Below are 19652 nucleotides of genomic sequence, written 5' to 3'. Positions count from 1 at the left end.
TTGGTTCCAGCGGCAGCTTCTTTCTCGGACCCGATCATGGCCCCACCCCAAACCCCAAACCCCGGGCTCGGCTCTCACTCCAGCTCGAGCATCAGGCTCGGCTCCAGCCAGGGCATGCGGCACCACCCTCGCCGCCAGATGTCGGGCGTCGGCAGCCACCGCACTAGCGCTGGAGTCAGAGTGTCCGCACTAGCTCTGGAGTACCCCTCCCTCCCGGAGTGTCCGGTCCTGCCTTGTGAGTCCATTGTGATGCCACTCAGGATTTTTTTCGGAAATGGGAGAGTTTTCGGACTTTAAACGATTAAAACGTTTGGAAATATAGCTGGGAATGCGATGGGAAGATGTTTATCGCCACGACGGGAAAAATGTGGGTAGAATGTGTGAAAATGGGAAGGCTGTGCCTAGCGTTTGCAAGAAAATAAGAATTAACCAGATTGTGCCCAGATCACACACACACACACACACACACACACACACACACACACACACACACACACACACACACACACACACACACACACACACACACACACACACACACACACACACACACACACACACACACACACACACACACACACACACACACACACACACAAATACAAACACACAAACAAGAGAAGAGTTTTAGTAGGTTACCAGACCAAGGGGGGCCAGACCAACGCGCGGTGGCGGGGGGTGGAGGAGATTGGGGGGGGGAGGGGGGGGTGGGATGCGGCGTCAGACACACACACTAACTACCCCCCTTGATATTATATTAATATTATTAATTTGCTTCTTTTACCCCATTACCACCCTATCCGCTGATGCAGCCCCCAACTAGCAGGTATGTCTAGAGAGGGGGGGGGGGGGGGGGGGGGTAGAGAGAGAGGGCAGACAGAGAGAGTGAGGGGCAGAGACAGAGGGAGTGGGGGTTGGAGGAGGTGGGAGGGGGTGGAGGAGAGGGACGGTGGGGGAAGGGAAGGGAGAGGCGGAGAGAGAGGGGGGAGAGAGAGGGGGGAGAGAGAGAGGGGGGGAGAGAGAGGGGGGGAGTGAGAGGGGGGAGGGGGGGAGGGGGGGGGGAGGGGGGGGGCTGAGAAGGGGGGAAAGGGATGGGGAGAGATGAGGAGGGGGGCAGGGGAGGGGGAGAGGGAGGGAGGGGGGTTTTTAGGGAGGGGGGGAGGGAAGGGAGGAGAGGGTAGAGGGGAGGGGAGGGGATGAAGGGGGTGAGGGAGTGAAGGGGAGGGGGTGGAGGGGAGGGGGTGGAGTGGAAGGGGTTTAGGGGAGGAGGGAGTGTGGGGGAGGAGGAGTGGAGGGGAGGGGGAGAGAGAGAGGGGGGGAGGGGACAGAGAGAGAGGAGAGAGAGAGAGGGGAGACAGAGAGGGAGGGGGAGAGAGAGGACGGGGGCAGAGAGCGAGGGGAGACAGAGAGGGAGGGGGGAGAGAGGGAGGGGGACAGAGAGAGGGGGAGAGAGAGAGAGAGAGAGGGGGGGGAGGAGAGAGAGGGGAGTGGGGTGGCAGCTCGTGCGGGGGCGACAGCGTTCTCACCAGGCGCCAGGCCCAAGCCAGGCCCGGAGCAATCTGAGGACTGTCAAAAGCAACGGAGGGCCAGCCGATCGTGGCTTCCGCGAGAGGAAGCCCACCCACCAGCGTGCCAGATGATTGGGCGGGGGAGATGGAGAGGAGGTCACCATGACCACTCAAAGAAAAAGACTCAAGTAGGCAAACAAATAAGTAAACATCCAAAATCAGAGTTTTATAACTATACTAAACCAAGGGGGACCCTTTGGGTCCCGCCCCCTCAACGCGCAGTTGCGGGGGCAGCCTGCAGTATCACACACACACTAACCACCCCCCCCCCACCCCACCCCGCACACACACTAACCACTCCCCACGCACACACTCAGGAGGGAGGAAGGGGGAGAGGAGGGGGAGAGAGAGGGAGTGGGCGGACTTGAACTCAGCAAGCGGGCGGTGCAGACGGGGCCAACTGTGAATGGGTGGCGGGCCTCGGCAGCTCTCTGGACCCTGCGGGGCCTCGCATGACCTCGTGGGACCTCTGTAGCCCAACCAAATTACAGCGTGTTCAGCGGGGGGGTTACGTAATCCAGAACCCTGGGGGGGAGGGCGGGGCACTGCGGAAGGCCGGCCAATTGCGAATTATGCCGGGGGGGGGGGGGGGAGGTTCCTTACCTCCAACCTCGTGGAAAACAGTGCCCAGCAGGTGGCGCATTGAAAATTCTGCACAACTTGTCGCGAGGAGCAAAGGCATTGTGACATCATCACAGATCGCTTCAGCTCGTTAGATTTTAAAAAAATCCCAGATTGGTTAACAATTTTAGTAAAAAACTCGGGAAATAATGAATAAAATTTTCAGATGAGACAATTTTCGAGATCATGAGGTAAATCTCTGCCGGAATATGTAAGAATGTCTACATTAGCGCGTCAGGTTTTCGAGGAGAAGTGAATCAAAGACTAACAAGACACACACAAATAAATACAGTCATATCCAAGATCAGAGTTTATATTATAATAGATAGATAGATGGTCACTAGCTCATAAGGGTTCCTTTACCTTAAGCTCCCTAATCAACACATGAAGTATATTGTGCTTTGAAAGATTGGTAATCACCACATCTGTGCCAATCTAGAATGCTTATAATTTGCATACAAGAAAAATAGGTCTACAGAGGACACTATCTCACTTATTGATCTACATTCAGCTCTGGATTGCCTTGACAATAACACTCATATCAGGATGCTATTCATTGACTACTGATAGCTTTCAACACCATAATACTAAATAAACTCATCCCTAAACTTCTGGACCTTGGACCTGGGGCCTCTTTCTGTAACTGACTTCTGACTTACTAATGGGCAGACCTCTGTCAGTTGCAATTGTTTATAATCTTTCCTCCATCCTGACTCTCAATACACCATGACTGTGTGGCCAAGCAAGGCACTAAAACTTGATCTTTAAGTTCATGGGTGACAACACAGTTGTTGGTCGGATCAATAACAACGATGAAACAAAATACAGGAAATAGACAGAGAGACTATCAAGGCAACATCAGCAAGATAAAAGTATTCGTTTTTGCCCTAAAGAGGCTGAGTAGAGAGGTTTGTGTGGTAAACATATCCTGTCCTCACCAATGGTGCTACCATAGAGATAGATGGTCAACAACTACAAGTTTCTTGGTATCCATGTCATGAGCAATGTAATCTGGCTCCTTCACATTGATGCAATGTTCAGGAAAGCGCATCCATGTACCTACTTTCGTAGATATCCTAGAAAATTCAGCATGTCCACAAGGATTCTTTTGACCTATAGAGTATTTGATGGGATCCATTTCAGTCTTGCATCGCAACTACTCTTCTCTTGCAATGGCATAGCAGTAGGGCTACTGCCTAATGCCCCTGTCCCTGTCCCACAAAAAGTCTACAGTTTTTGAAGACGTCTACACGTTTTTTCTTAAACTCCTTTACCTAGTTAGATGTCCCCCTTGTATAGGAAAAAACTGCGGATGCTGGTTTAAATCGAAGGTAGACACAAAAAGCTGGAGTAATTCAGCAGGACAGGCAGCACCTCTGGAGAGAAGGAATGGGTGACGTTTCGGATCACGACCCTTCATTAGACTGATCTGGTCTAAAGAGGGGTCTCGACCCGAAACATCACCCATTCCTTCTCTCCAGAGATGCTGCTTGTCCCACTGAGTTACTCCAGCTTTTTGTGTCTATCTTAGATCCCCCTTTTTTTGTTTGTGCTACATATTTTTGAAACTTTGTTTGTTAATTCCATATCAGAAATTATTATTTTCTTAAATGTAATTTCTCATAATAGCTTAATTAGTTGGAGTGCAATTAACTTTGGCTGTGTTATAATGATCCAAGAGTAACTGGGGAAGTCAACGTGCACATTAGATGAGAGAGTATTGGCTATAAGGAGAGGTTGGACAAACTTGGATTGTTTTCTCTGGAGTGTCAGAGGCTGACAGGAAACCTGTTAGAAGTATATAAGATTATTAGACCAAGTCGAACCCGCTGGGTCTCTGTCACATGGGAGGCCTGGTCCCCCATCGCAATATTCCACCCAATCCCTTCTCTCCGGAGATGCTGCCTGTCAGATCCCCCAATCTCTTCTGCGGTTAACTTAACTATTCATGCCCAGATTCAAGTTCAACCTTTCTATTCTTCCATTTTCTTTTGTCCTTGTATTTTTCTTAAATTCTAAAGTCTACAGTTTTTGAAGACGTCTACACATTTTTTCTTAAACTCCTTTACCTAGTTAGATGTCCCCCTTGTATAGGAAAAAACTGCGGATGTGGTTTAAATCGAAGGTAGACACCCATAGCCCCCTGTGTTATAATGATCCACTGGTATGGAGTGGCTGACGGGTTCCCGTTGTGACGCAAGAGATCCCCGTTGTGACGCTAGTCATGGCAACTCTCCCCAACAGCGCCTCGCCATCCCTCTCCCTACCCCTATCTTCCTCCATTCCCCCTCATCCCCAGCACTCCCTCCCCCTCCTCTTCACCCTGCCTCTTCTTTCCCCTTTCCTCCTCCCTTTCCCCACTCTCTCCCTCACCTCTCCCTCCATCTCCTTCCCCCTACCCTCCATCTCCTTTCCCCTACCCTCAGTCACTCCCTCCCTCCCTCCCTCCCACCCTCCCTCCCTCCATAACCCCTCTCCCCCCCTACCCCCCTTGATGTCATTGTGAGGTGCAACGCTGCTGTGTTTTTTAAAACTGAGTTTTGAGATCCCATTGTGATGGCATTGTGGGGTGCAACACTGCTGACAGCAGGGCAAGTGGAAAATAAAGTGTTTTTTGTAAAGTTTAAAATGTCACTACCTTGTAAAATTTACCATCAATGTGAACAAAACTTGTTTAATTGACATTACAGGACAATGGTAAGGTTGTGCAAAAATTGTAGCGCTATCGTGTACAGTTTTTGCCTAAATATAGGTACATAGAAATACAGAAATATAGAAACAAGATGAGAGTTTTAGTAATATACTAGACCAAGTGGGACCTGTTGGTCCCCGGTCCCCCAATCCAATATTCCACCACCCACCCATTCCCCCAACGCAACCCGTTTCCACCACTCACCCGTTCCCCCAATGCAACCCGTCCCCCAACGCACTATTCCACCACTCACCCATAGTCCCCAACTGCATAGGGTCGGCTCATTTCCCCTCATCCCCCAACACACCCTCCCCCTCTTCTTCATCCTCCCTCTTCTCTCCCCTCTCCTCCTCCCCACCTCCACTCCCTCCCTCGCCTTTTCTTCCCTCTCTTTTCCCCTACCCTCAGTCATTCCCTACCCTCGGTCACTCCCTCCCTCCCTCCAAAACCCCTCTCCCCTCCCTACGCCCCTGACCCATTGGGCCCTGTTCCCCCAACGCAATCCGTTTCTACCACTCACCTGTTCTCCCATCGCAATATTCCACCAACGTAACCCGTTCCCCAGCGCAACATTCCACCACTCACCCATAGCCCCCATCAGTGCAGGCGTGGCTCATTTCCCCTCATCCCAAACACTCATGAACCCTCATTTTCACCATCCCTCTTCTCTTCCCTCTCCTCCTCCCCCCCTCCACTCCCTCCCTCACATCTCCCTCCCTCTCCTTTCCCCTACCTTCAGTCACTCCTTACCCTCAGTCACTCCCTCCCTCCATAACCCCTCTCCCTCCTTACCCACCTCAACTCCCTCTAACCCCCCTCCTCCCCCTCAATTCCCCCCACTCTCCCTCCTCGCCTCCCCAGGATCTTGAGGTTGCCGCTCCTCCGACCGGAGGCCGGGCCGGCCGGAAGTCACGCCGGGCAACGCCAGGCAAAGGTGGGCTCCGATGGTGACTGACAGCAGACATGCCCAATCAGTGCGGCGATGGTGCAAGAAGGGACGTCCCCGTCGCAGCGGTGACTGACAGGAGAGGAGACCAATCTGCACATGCACATTTTTAAAGATGTTTAATAACTTAATAACTTTTAAAGTATACCATTGATCGGAACAAAACTTGTTGCACTTGCAGCACAGGAGAATGGTGAGTAAGATGGTGAAATATCGTAGCGTTATTGTGTACCATTTTAGCATAAATGTAAAAACAACGCAAACCAGAAGATAACAAGATGATAGTTTTAGTTATGCATAGATATAGATAGATAGATAGATGAGATGCATAGCTAGAGTAACCAAACAGAACCTTTTGCTCAGGGTGGATATGTCAAAGCTTGAAAGTGAGAAAGGTGAGCAATGTTTAAAAGAATTGGTGGTGGGGGGGGGGGGAGTTTTTTTTAAATGCATTTAGTTGGGTGCTTGAAACACGCTGCCAAGTGTGGTAATGGGGGAAATCCTATAGTGGCTTAATAGACACATAGATATTCAGGGAATGGAGGACTAGAGATCATATGCAGGCAGAGTTTCGTTAAACTAGGCACCATGTTTGCACAGACATTGTGCGGTGAGAGGGCTGTTCCTGTGCTGTACTGTTCTATATGCCCTGCTGCTAAGTTTTCTCTTCTATTGTAAATCAACAGAAAAAGAAAATGTGACAGCCTTTCAAACAGTCACTAGTCATTATTGTTTTCTCTGTGTGCTGACATGACTAATATAATGGCACCCATCTGTCAGTAACTCGTTTGGACCTAAATGATAATGCTTTCATAGTAATGATCAAACATGTATACAAATTAAATAGATAACTTCAAACAGACACTAAAGACAGTTTAAATGTGACTGTTATTATCTTTCTAAAACATCTGCTAACCATTTCTCTATTTTCTAGAATTTAGCAACTCCTAGACACACATTTCATTCCTATTGGAAAAGTGGCTATTTATCAAATGAGAACCAAAATACTGACGTCAAGATAATTGGCCCCAGGAAGAAGAGGGTCAATGCTATTGATCTTGATCCGATCAACTGTTCCTTCAAGAATCCTTTAAAGAACAGCCACGTCAATCAGTAGGACTTATACATTTTTTTTTTAAATCTCAGGACTTTATATCTACTGGAGCCGTAGAACAAGCAAATGGGATTTCTGTCCAACATTACATCTGAAGGCCCACTAAGCATCGACAGTCCAATTGGCAAACTGAATTATCTCTCCAGCTCCTTTGCTGAGATCACAATGATATAGGAATGGAATCAAAGGTAATAACTGGAAAACAAGTAGCTTTGCAATTGAACGGTGACAAACCGGGGGTTGGGCCAACCATAGAGCCATAGTCATAGAGTGCTACAGTGTGGAAACAGGCCCTTCAGTCCAACTTGCCCACACTGGCCGACATGTCCCAGCTACACTAGTCCCATCTGCCTGCACTTGGTCCATATCCTTGTACCTGTCTAACTGTTTCTTAAACGTTGGGATAGTCCCTGCCTCAACTACCTCATCTGGCAGCTTGTTCCATACACCCACCCCCCTTTGTGTGAAAAAGTTACCACTCAGATTCCTATTAAATCTTTTCCCCTTCACTTTGAACCTATGCCATATGGTCCTCGATTCCCCTACTCTGGGCATGAGAGTCTGTGCATCTACCCGATCTATTCCTCTCATGATATTATACACCTCTATAAGATCCATCCTCATCCTCCTGCGCTCCAAGGAATACTCAACCTCTCCCTATAGCTCAGACCCTCTAATCCTGGCAACATCCTCGTAAATATGTTCTGACCCCTTTCAAGCTTGACAATATCTTTCCTATAACATGGTGCCCCGAACTGAACACAATATTCTAAACGCGGTCTCACCAATGTCTTATACAACTGCAACATGACCTCCCAACGTCTATATTGAATATAACCAATATACGAGCCCAACAATATACGACCCCAACAAGGGTAATAATCACCGGCAGAAAATAAATGTGACTTTTCCACCGTTTAAATTTATCACGGTAAAGTCACTTTGCAAATGTGATATTTCGGAGGACTTTGGAAGGTCCGCTTGGATCAATGCGTGTGTCACCAATGTACTGACCAACCGTGAAGGAGGTCAACTTCGCCAAGGGAGAAACCGACGTTAGAAAGGCGACAGGCACGGGAATCTACCAGAGAAACAAGAGTGACGAACAACAACACTAAGGTCTAAGTTTAATCGCCTGATATCATTTTGCAATAAAGGCATTAAAAAAAATCTCAAAGCTCTCGATTCATTCATGGGTTAACCTTTTGTGATAACCTCACCTTCTTTTGGCAAGTTTACTCATAATATTCAGTAATTTTTTTGAGAATGCGACTTTAGTTCAATTTCAAAGCCTCGCAGCTATCGCGTTTAAAGTGTTCACTCACCCCGAGATCGCGGAGAGTTTTTGATGTGCGCTTTGTGCCATCTCACAACCCTTGGTCCGTGTCTTCTGCATTTCAGATCGCAGGCAGGGACAATCCACAGAGGCATCTCCAATGGAAATGACCAGTTCGCGGAAAAGGGCTACTTGGGTGTTGAAGTCTTGAACCATCTGAAAAAAAAAAAATCTGATCACCGCTTTGAAGACTTTACCGTAGTTCCTATTTTTTTTAAATCAAAGGAGTGATGGAATGGGGTTAGAAAAATAAAAAGGTGTGCTTTTGCTACCACTTAAGCAGGAAATAAATGTGAAGGTCAGTAGCGGGATAGCCAAGCTACAGCATCGATCATACACTATTGTGTATGCATACAACCCCTACATAGCGAATAAGTAGCGATGTTACCAATGCACTATTAACAATCGCGACCCCCTTAAAATGTTTCTATAAATACAACTCCAATAGTTGTACCTGTCCAGCTTCCATCTGAGCCGCAAATCAAAGCAACAACTGCAAATAAGTCTGATTAGTTTCTGGTGTAAGATCCATAAATTGGCACAATGTTGGTAAACGAAAACATGTTGGCTCTTTCTCGGAATGATGCACTATCGTTCACCCATATCAAACAGATGTGTTTACACGGATACTTAATTAAAACGCCAAGGTTGATTTTAGTTACGCAGAGAGAAGGGACTCGAGTCCTTTAGGCACGGGAACTCCACTTAGTATTCAGTAAAGCACTTCAACATGCAAAGAACTCACATGCAATAGATAAGCCCTCGCCATAAATAGACGCGTCAGAATAACACTGACATTCAGTCATCATTCAGGCCATTGCTCCACATTAACAAATATGGTTGTGCATTTGCACGTGACCGAAATTGGAAGTAGTTTTTGATGGGGGTGGGGGGGGGGGGGGGGGGGGTGGAGAGGGCCAATGTAGATTTTAAAATGCGTTCACTAGTTCCTACACTCGTCCAGGGTCACGGAACGACTTAGCGGCGCACTCGGAGCTGCCTCTCCGCTCTGTGTCTATGCTCCTTCCCGAGGTGCAGAATGGAGCCGGGCGACTTGGGGCGGTTTTGCGCCCGATCAGTGCAGAATTCATGCACACATATCCAAGATGAACTGGTCCTCGCTAGGGTGAGGCGGGTTGCGATAGATCGCGCTCTCCGGGAAATAAATAGGCTCACAAAATGCAAGAAAATTTTCTATTTTCTCCCCCCTTCTCTTCCCTCCCCTACATAACCTTGAGGCTGCAAAGCAGGCGCTGGCTTTCGTCTTTCAACATGCTTCAGTCACCACTATCTAGGATCAGGCGAAATATCCTAATGTTAGCATGCTCCGTACAGTTTGGGATGGTGATTACATCGCGCAGGAATTCGCATCTCGAAGATTTAGGAGTTTCCAATAAGAATTTGACGGAAGCAGGAATCTTACGTGGGAACGATCTCGCTTTTAATTCCTCACTGGGTGGGGAAACCACAGTGGATGTTTAAATGTCGTCTTCGTAAAAAAAAATACCCCGAAGAATCCAGGTGATTGTAAGTGGCCGTAGTCGTTTTCTCTGACATTAAGTATCGCCGAATGGCCTGTCTACCGTTCTAACCTTGGTGGGAATGCGAAGCGCAGGGATCAGACAGGCTGACGTGGATGGCGACAAAACAATTGATAGGACGGGAATATTAATACATTGTCAAGAGCTGACTCTTGCTGCTCCGACAGTGAGCCAAGGAACAGCGAGACAGCGTTGACACATCCTCTGCACGGTGTGCTAACGCCGACACGTTCAAATATTAGGAAGGCAAGTGACATGGCAATTAAATCAGAGCAATTTCCTCAGCGCGAAGTATTTACCGTTATGCGTGAAATATGGTTCCGGTTTACTTCAACAAAACAATCATTGTCCTTACCTTAAAAACATGCATCGATCCGAGCTTCAGTGGTACTGTAGCCGTACCACGCCATGAAGCCAAACGGCTAATACATATACACGATAAACGTCGCCCATTCCTTCTCTCCAGAGATGCTGCCTCACCCGCTGAGTTACTCCAGTATTGTGTGTCTACACGATATTACACCTCAGTTCTCCGCATGGTAATTTTATGAAACGCCGTTACATGAGAACCCCTAACAAACACGTATTTCTGAAAGAGCGAAAATATAGGGAGACGCTTCAGAGAACAGAAATAGTGTGAATTTTTAAAAAAAGATTCATTTTTGTTATTACCGTAGAAATGATCATTGTATTCGTTTAAATATTCTCTCGGGGATGCCAATTCATTGGTAGGAATCCGATAAACACCTGTTAGGTAGCTGTACAAAAAGATCAGAGGCAGTGATTTCTAATAACAGATCACACGGGAGGGAAGCTTTGCTTCACTTGACAGCTGTTAAAATGCAGCTCCATTCTGCAGCGTGAACACGGGGATAAGAAAACGCATAGCAACAATCTGAGAATGAATCTCCATAAAAAACTCTTTTCTTTCCTTTCCAATTCTTATCAAGGGTCTTCGACCTAAAACGAAACTCCCTATCTCTTTCCACAGACGCTGCTTGACCCGCTGAGTGTTTCCAGGAGTCTCTGATTTTTCGAGCTACGTCTGGATGGCAGCTAGACCCCAAAGAAGAGCAATACAATGATAATCGTGGGTCAAATAAAGGGCACGCCTGAACTGTTTTGTTTTATTTCTACGTACAGATTGGATTGGTAAAAATGTTAGTGGCATTGTCGGTCACCATTGATATTGCGAGGGTTGGAAGAAAGAGCTATTTAACCAAATTCACATAGGAACAGGTGGAAAGGGACGCCTGAGATGGTGGAGGGAAAATGCTGGTTTACACCGAAGATGGACAGAAAATGCTGGAGCAATTCAGCGGGACAGGCAGCATCTCTGGAGATAAGGCATGGATGAAGAAGGGTCTCGACCCGAAACGTCACCCATTCATTCTCTCCAGAGATGCTGCCTGTCCGACCGAGTTACTCCAGCATTTTGTGACTATCTCCGGAGAAGAAGGGTCGTACAGTGGAAGTGATTGGGTTCTTATAGTCTGAAGGGAAAATCGCGATTTTTTCCCCCGAGAGTATTCTCCGCACTGGATCCGTGTCCATCGTTGGAAGTATTTTATAACTATTTCCCCTACAACCATGCCCAACGGAGTTCAATGAGAGTCCGGGGTTTGGATTTACTGCTCAATAAATTTACCCTTGCTTGCATGTGGCACACTTACACGGCGAAATCCTGGCTCGTTAACTTTGAGAGCACATGCAGTTATCAGCTGGAGACCAATAAATGCAGGACCGCTACTTCAAAAAGAAGGTGCACCACATTTGAGATTTTGAAACAAAAACAGAAAATTTTGGGTAAAAGCTCAGCAGGTCCGGGCAACTCCTGTCCATTGGCATCACAACATAAGATTCAACCTTAGATGGTGGGAGGAGATGGAAAATAACAGATGCATTTGCTCTCAAGTTAATGTGACAAGTGTGGATGAACCATTGAAATCACAATTTTATAGATGTGTATAAGATCATGAGAGGAATATATCAGAATAGAATTGAACAGGCCCAATCCCACTGGCCTCAATTACCATCCCTATATTGAAGAGAAAAAATGTGCTGGAAGCACAGCGGAAGTAAGTATAAGACTGCCTGTTACAGTATATAGCTAGACTCATTTGGAACTAGATCACAGAATGTTATTCAGAGGCCAACACAATAATGATGTGTCTCAGTTGATATGTTGACCTGATGTGCATCATGTGAAAATGGATACCTGTAACAACAATGAGGTGATTGTCTCTGTCAAGCTTCTCAAGTTTGCGGACGACACAACCCTGATTGGACTGATCCAAGATGGGGAGGAATCTGCCTACAGACAGGAAGTGTCACAGCTAGCGTCCTGGTGCCATCGCAACAACCTAGAGCTCAATGCGCTTAAGACAGTGGAACTGATTGTAGACTTTAGGAGAGCTCCCCCTCCCCTCACCATCAACAACACCACAGTCACATCTGTGGAGTCATTTAAGTTCCTGGGAACCATCATCTCCAAGGACCTTAGGTGGGGGGCTACCATCGACTGCACAGTCAAAAAGGCACAACAGAGGATGTACTTCCTATGGCAGCTGAGGAAGCACAAGCTGCCACAGGCAATGATGGTCCAATTCTATACGGCCAACGTAGAGTCTGTTCTCACCTTCACCATCATGGTCTGGTTTGGCTCAGCCACCAAGCACGACACCTGGAGGCTGCAGCGAATCGTCCGATCAGCAGAGAAGACTATTGGCTGCACCTTCCCTTCATTGATGAACTGTACACTGCAAGGGCCAGGAAACAAGCGGGCACGATCTTCTCTGACCCCTCTCACCGTGGCCACAAACTCTTTGAATCACTTCCCTCTGGAAGGCAACTCCGGATTGTCAATGTTGCCACAGCCAGACATAAAAACTGTTTTTATCCACGAGTAGTTGCTCTACTCAACAGCCAAAAATCTGTAGCCTCCCTTTGAACTGGTATTTTATTGGTTCACATGTTTGATCAATGGTGTTTTATGATTAATGTTTTATTATTATTAATGTTTAGTGTTTTCTGAGTCATTTGTAACTGTCACTGTATGTCATGTTGTTACTTGTGGGCGGAGCACCAAGGCAAATTCCTTGTGTGTGAATACTTGGCCAATAAACTTACTTACTTACTTACTTAAATTAATTTTATTATGACTATTGACATTGTTGTCACTACGGGCACAATTAGAATTTGATTGAAATGTTTGGCAGTTTTATTTCAGTCAAAAAGTCTTGCAACAAGCCTCGTTGCACCCACTTTCAATTTCTATGACATTGCACTGTCGTTTAGTATCTTCGCTTTCTCGTGTTGGCCAGCAAGTCTTCAGACCTTGTGTTCACTGTAGCCTTAAGGAATAATCCCTGTTAAACAACAGGTTTCATTTGAGAAGAAAAATGTGCTGCAAAAAGAGAAGCGACTACAACATAAATAAAGAAAAAAAGGAAAAGTGATGTATTTTCACTGTATCCAGATATAACGAGATTTTAAAAGTAAAACCATATCGCAGAACATTTGACGGGAAATCTTATACCTATGCAATATTTAAAGTTTTGATAATGTTATGATAATATTCTAATTTTACTGTACCGTCTTCCATTTGGACATATAGGAATCAAAAGTTTTCTATTGCTTCCTAATTCATGGACAACGCGATACAGCTTATGATATAGAACATACTTCGTACAGGTTAATGTCCCTGTCCCATTTAGGAAACCTGAACGGAAACCTTTGGAGACTTTGCGCCCCACCCAAGTTTCCCGGAGGTTGCAGGTGGTTGCCGGAGGTTGCAGGTAGTGGAAGCAGGTAGGGAGACTGACAAAAACCTCCGGGAACCGCACGGAAACCTTGGTTGGGGCGCAAAGTCTCCAGAGGTTTACGTTCAGGTTTCCTTAAGTGGAACAGGGGCATAATAAGTGTGACTGAGAGCCTACTTTAATTAATTCAGGGCTTCACACCGCTTCGCCTCTTTGTTTCCAAGTCACATCAGTGGCAGCGCTACTTTCAGGACCCGTGCGCGACTCATCTCCCCAGATCGGGGCGCGCGCAATTCGTCACAATGAGCCTGGCGCCCCGCACGTGGTGCTGCGAGGCCGCCGAGGTTCGACGTTGCTATAGCGACGGCAGGGCGGTTGCTGGCGGCTCCCGGGCCGTTGCTGCTGCTGCTGCTGCCAACGTCAGGAGATGGCGGCGGCAACGACGACGGCGTCGAGTGAAGAATCTGCTGCACAGGCCCCGCTTTTAACCATCCTCCACTTCAATGATGTCTATGAGATCCAGCCGCGTGCAGAGGAGCCCGTGGGGGGCGCGTCCAGGTTACGGTCATTCTTTTTTACACGTTTACACGGTGTAAGGTGTGAGTTATTAAACCACGTGGACCCGTCGCCCTGAGAGTTTTATCACGGTTGTGAGTGAATTGAGCGGGAAACCCCCCAGTTTATTCGGTACAGTTAACCGTGCCATAAGCATAGAACATTTGCATGATTTGTAGAAAAATCAAAACCATTGCAATAACATTTCCACAGCTTCGTGACCAAAGATTAGAGGTTTTTTTCTAATGGCGGCAACACTTTGGTGATGTAGTTGGGAATAAACATTCGCTTTGTGAGTTGTAATCTTAATGATACAGTGGCATCGTTATTAGAATATTATACTAATATCGAGAGACTTGGAATATTGATCTAGTGACATGTGTTCAATTTACCATGACCAAATTCGAATAATGAAATAACTTGGCAATTCAAGTAGCATCATCAATATCCTTGCATTACGTTGCAAGGGAACGTTGGGAATGAATTATTAGCAAAGTTTGCACCTGACAAATGAATGCTGCAAGGAGTGCAATAAGCATCCTGTCTTTGCATCATAAAGGAATTACATTTGAAAAAGGAAATATTTCAAAACGTTTCGAAACAGTTTCAGTTCCCAGCATTCCTTCCCCTAGCAGTAAGCCCTCTACAGTTTCAAATCATGATTTTTGTCAGTTTCCCAACATTTTTCTTCCATTTGCTTGATGCTGGGACACCATTCCCTCATATTACAGTCATTTGTTCTAATTGCTCCTATATATTTTGAACCCCTTTCCCAATATTCATAGGATTCCGTGGTGCACAACTTAAGGATTCAAATCCTTCACCGATATTGGTAGAAAGCATTTAGCCTCCTGGAGTACAATCTGCAGGAGGCCATACTGAAAGCCAAATAACATTAGACTCGGTGCTGCAACTTCCAGCGTCGTTCAGATGACAGTCCCAGACTTAACACAAATTTAAGATCGTCCTACTGATATAACATTACCAGGAACAGCCCCATATTTTGACACACTTCTCATTCCTCAGTATTGCAGAGTTGCATATCTTCATTATTTCCACAGTGTTTTTATTTGTGATCAAATCATTAGTAGAAGCAGAAGAAACCATTGACCCTTTAACAGTGCAGATTAATTCCATGTCACACCCACATTTCTATTTATTTCCATTTCCAGATTCAATGATTTCTTAAATGCCCATCAAAAATGTGTTTATCTACAGCATTGGACAGTTCCAACCTTCTGCATAAGGGAATCTCAGTTTTGAATGGATGTTCAAGCTGAAATACACAGCCATATATACCTACAGGCTTACCAATGGTCAGACGTATTAGCGAGTTTTGAATGTTTGTGAATGTCAAAAAAATAAAATAAAAATTTAACTTTTAACTGATTGAAACATTTTAAATACCAGAGAACATTAAAACCATATGGACAATGTTTAAGGTAGACAAAAATGCTGGAGAAAATCAGCGGGTGAGGCAGTATCTATGGAGTGAAGGAAATAGGCGACGTTTTGGGTCGAGACCCTTTTTCAGACTGATGTGAGGGTGGGGGGTGGGCGGGAAGAAGAAAGGAAGAGGCGGATACAGGGCTGAGGGAGAGCTGGGAAGTGAGGAGAAACCAGGGACTACCTGAAATTGGAGAAGTGAATGTTCATACCGCTGGGGTAGGCCGAAGCAAAATATGAGGTGCTGCTCCTCCAATTTACCGTGGGCCTCACTCTGGCCATGGAGGAGGCACAGGACAGAAAGGTTGGATTCGGAATGGGAAGGGGAGTTGAAATGCTGAGCCACCGGGAGATCAGGTTGGTTATTGCGAACCGAGCGGAGGTGTTGGGCGAAGCGATCACCAAGCCTATGCTTGGTCTCACCGATGTAGAGCAGCTGACAGCTAGAGCAGCGGATGCAATAGATGAGGTTGGAGGAGGTGCAGGTGAACCTCTGACGCACAACACCTCCGCTTCACACACACACTAACCACCCACCATGCACGGGGGGGAGGGTGAGGGGAGGGAATGGGGGGAGGGGGGGGGTAACGGGAGGGGGAGGGGGGAGCAGGAGGGGGAAGGGGGGGAGAGGGGGGGAGGGGGAGAGAGGGGGGAGAGGAGGGGAGGCAGATGGGGAGGGAGGGGGAGAGGGGAGGGAGAGAGAGAGGGAGGGGAGAGAGAGGGGAGGGGGAGGGAGGAGGGGGGAGGGGGGGAGAGGGGGAAGGGGGGGGAGAGGAGGGGGGGGCGTGATCTAAGGACGGTGAAAAGCAGCGGAGGGCCGGTCGATCGTGGCTTCCGCAAGGGAAAGTCAACCCACCCGCGTGACAGACGATCGGGCAGGAGAGACGGAGAGGAGGTCGTCCCCCATGATGGCCAGAGATCGTCAGGTGGGATCGGGATCACCAGCGAGGAAAAGGCGTCACGATTCCCCGAGTCCCTGCGATCGACGGAGGAATCGCAGGTCTCCATAGACGGCCTCTCCCAAAGGGAGTAATGGCCGCCACTGCCTCCTTCCCATCGCGCTGCCCCGCGCCCGCTCGGCGATAATGACCGCCGTCGCCATGTTCTAGAACTTCAAGGAGCCCAGCGGAGAGCGCAGCACGACCTGAGCAGCAGTTTAAAAACGCTAAGTGAAAAATTTAAAGAAGTGAAAGATAAGAAGCCAAGAAGTACAGAAGACAGAACAGAGATGACGTCACTCGCAGCGCGAGCAGAGGCAGGCAGTCAGATCCATTGTGATGTCATCAGCGAGACCATCTCCTATTTTCTGTTATTAGAAATTTTTGAACATTTTCATAAATAACTCGAGAAATAATGCATGAAATTTTCAGATAAGGCGATTTTTGACCGTGTCGTAATTCTCTATCGGAATATGTAAAAATGTCATCATTAGCGTGTCGTGTTTTCGAGGAGATGTGAAACTCACACGAACATCACAAATAAATTCACATCCAAGATCAGAGTTTTATAAGTATAGAGGTATATATATAGAGAGCATGAACAAAGCAACATAAAAGCTATTAAATTAAGACAGAGTGTTCGGCACGGACTAGAAGGGCCGAGTTGGCCTGTTTCCGTGCTGTAATTGTTATATGGTTATATGTTATAGGGTTAAAATGTCATAAGAAGGGTAGTGTTTGGCGGCGACTGAAGAACAGACCAGGGAGTTGTGAATGGAATAGTGCTTGCACAATGTTGAAAGGGGAGGGAAGATGAAGAATCCTGGTGGAAATTGAAAGGGCTCATCCATTGAACACAACGGGTGGTGAGGTGGGAGGTGAGGACCAAGGGTGTGTCTCACAAATCTGATAGTTCTTTGAAGAGGTTACCGAGTGGTTGGATGAGGGCTGGGCACGTTGTCCATATGGACTTTAGCAAGGCCTTTGACAAGATCTCTCATGAATGATTGCATGGAATCCAAAGTGGACTAGCCAATTTGGATTAGTTCAAAATGGACTAGACACAAAATTCTGGAGCAACTCGGCAGTAGTATCAGCATTTCTGAAGAGGTAACATTCACAACAAGATCTAGATCAGTTGGGAAAGTGGGCTAAGAAATGGCAACTGGAAATGGAATATTACTCTGACAAGTGTGAGGCTTTGCACTTGGGATGTCAAACCAGGGCAGGACATACACAGTAAATGGTGGAGCCCTGGAGATTATTGCAGAACAGAGAAATCTCCGAGTACGAGTGCACGGTTCCCTAAAAGTGGTGAGCCAGGTAGATAGTGTGGTGAAGAAGGTGTTCAGCACATTTCCTCCATTGCGAAGGGTATTGTATACACAAATTTTCGACATCATGACACAGTAATGCAAGTTCTTGGTGAGATACATCTAAGAGTAGTGTGCAGTTCCTGGTTGCCCAGCTATAGGAAGTATGTTATTAAGTTGGAAAAGGTCCAAACGAGATTCACCATGATGTTGCCCGGACTTGCATGATTGAGTTAGAGGAATAGGTTGGATAAGCTGGGATGTTTTTCTTTTGAGCGTAGGAGGTTGAGAGGTGAACTTATTGAGGTGTACAATATCACAAGAGACAAAGATAAAGCAAATGTTCGTAGTCTTTTGCCCAAGGGAGAATTCAAAAACTAGAGGGTGTAGACTTAAGGTGAGAGGTGAGAGATTTAAGTGGGTTCTTAGGGGAAGCTTTTTCACTGAGGGGTAGTCTGCTTCTGCTTGAGCTGCCAAAGGAAACGGTAGAAGCAGATGCAATTACGACTTTTAAGGGACATTTGGACAGATATGTGGATAAGAAGGATTTAGAGGGCTATGGTACAAATGCAGCCGAATGGGGCTAACCCAAATTGCCATCTTGTCAGCATGGAAAAGATGGGTCGAAGGGCAGGTTTCCCTGCTAGACAGCAGTATGGCTCTATGACAGGGTGTGAGAGCAGTTCAAGACAGAAGTTCAGGAAATGGATGAGATGCAGTCAAATGTTTGATTAGTAATGATAGCAGAAAGTCACAGTTCAAGACGAAGAAAGGCATCTCAGGCACTTTTCCATGGAAAGTCTTACTATCTGAGTGAATATGACAAAGATTAACAAAACGGGAGAATTGGATGGAGGCAGCTTGAGGGATGTAGAGCTGTGGGATTTTGTATAGGAAGGAACTGCAGATGCTAGTTTACACCGAAGATATACACAAAATGCTGGAGTAACTCAGTGGGACAGGCAGACATCTCTGCAGAGGAATGGGACTTTGTCGGCTTGTAATGTACACTTGCCACTAACCTGTCCTGAATGGAGGCAGAAATATCCGGGAAGGGAAGGGAAGTCAGAAGAATCTGAGATATGTTTTTGTTTTCATTTTCTCTCTTCAATCCCATTGTGTAACTGAGCCCTTTTACAGTTTATCCCAGCAACCCTGACCTCATCTTAACAGCGATATTCCCTCATCCTCTCTGTAACTGTAACCAACTTGTTTTCTCTTTCCCAGGACTGACAAAGGATATTTGACCTAAACCATTAACTCTGTTTCATAGACACTGCATGACCTGCTGAGTTGTTACAGGATTTTATGTGTATGTTTCACAGTACCAGCATTTGCAGTTTTTTAGATTTTCACAAGTGTATTTGTTTGGTTTTCTTGATTTATTTTATTCCACCAACTCATCAATTTTTTACAGGTTTGCCACAGCATTAAAACAATTTAAAGCACTAAATCCCCTGATCCTTTTTAGTGGTGACTGTTTAAATCCTTCCCTCCTAAGTACAACTACAAAAGGACGACACATGATACCAATTCTCAATGCTTTTGGAGTACAGTGTGCAGTATTTGGTGAGTAATTTTGTATTATGAGTTGATATCTGTTACCTCGATTTTCATATTTCATTCAAATATTATGTTTTCTTCTGATTGAAATTACTTTCAGTAAAATAGATAAATCTAATGTATATAATGGCTAGTCATTACTTTTATCTGCTATAGTTAAAGGTTTCTGTAATTACCATATCAGATTTTATGCAAAAACATACTGCAGAAAGAAACTGCTGCAGATTTCAACATCTGCAGTCTTGTGTGTCGTCGTTT

At 46.3% G+C, this 19652-nt stretch overlaps 2 protein-coding genes across 4 annotated transcripts in view; one reads left to right on the top strand and one right to left on the bottom strand.

Annotated features, from left to right (window-relative positions):
- Window positions 1–10816, bottom strand: part of rgs7bpa (regulator of G protein signaling 7 binding protein a) — a 61707-nt gene extending 50891 nt beyond the window's left edge. Inside the window, exons 1-2 of one of the 3 annotated variants that reach the window (XM_055634990.1) lie at window positions 10174–10816; window positions 8267–8433 (exon numbers count right to left, since the gene is read on the bottom strand). In XM_055634990.1, coding sequence (XP_055490965.1) covers window positions 8267–8433; window positions 10174–10188 — 182 coding nt within the window. In that variant the 5' untranslated portion in view covers window positions 10189–10816. Of the gene's footprint in view, window positions 1–8266; window positions 8434–8731; window positions 9109–9700; window positions 9739–10173 lie in introns of those variants that run through there. The other 2 variants (XM_055634997.1, XM_055634984.1) reach the window with 2 other exon arrangements.
- Window positions 10817–13954: 3138 nt separating this feature from the next.
- LOC129696883 (trifunctional nucleotide phosphoesterase protein YfkN-like) overlaps window positions 13955–19652 on the top strand; it is a 37458-nt gene continuing 31760 nt past the window's right edge. Inside the window, exons 1-2 of the mRNA XM_055634972.1 lie at window positions 13955–14137; window positions 19249–19400. Of these exons, the coding sequence (XP_055490947.1) occupies window positions 14007–14137; window positions 19249–19400 (283 nt within the window). The 5' untranslated portion in view covers window positions 13955–14006. The remainder of the gene's footprint in view (window positions 14138–19248; window positions 19401–19652) is intronic.

This window comes from Leucoraja erinacea, chromosome 1, assembly GCF_028641065.1.
Source record: "Leucoraja erinacea ecotype New England chromosome 1, Leri_hhj_1, whole genome shotgun sequence".
NCBI classification, from domain to species: domain Eukaryota; kingdom Metazoa; phylum Chordata; class Chondrichthyes; order Rajiformes; family Rajidae; genus Leucoraja; species Leucoraja erinaceus.
Note: the sequence above shows the minus strand (reverse complement) of the source record. Positions and strands in the feature narration are given on the sequence as shown.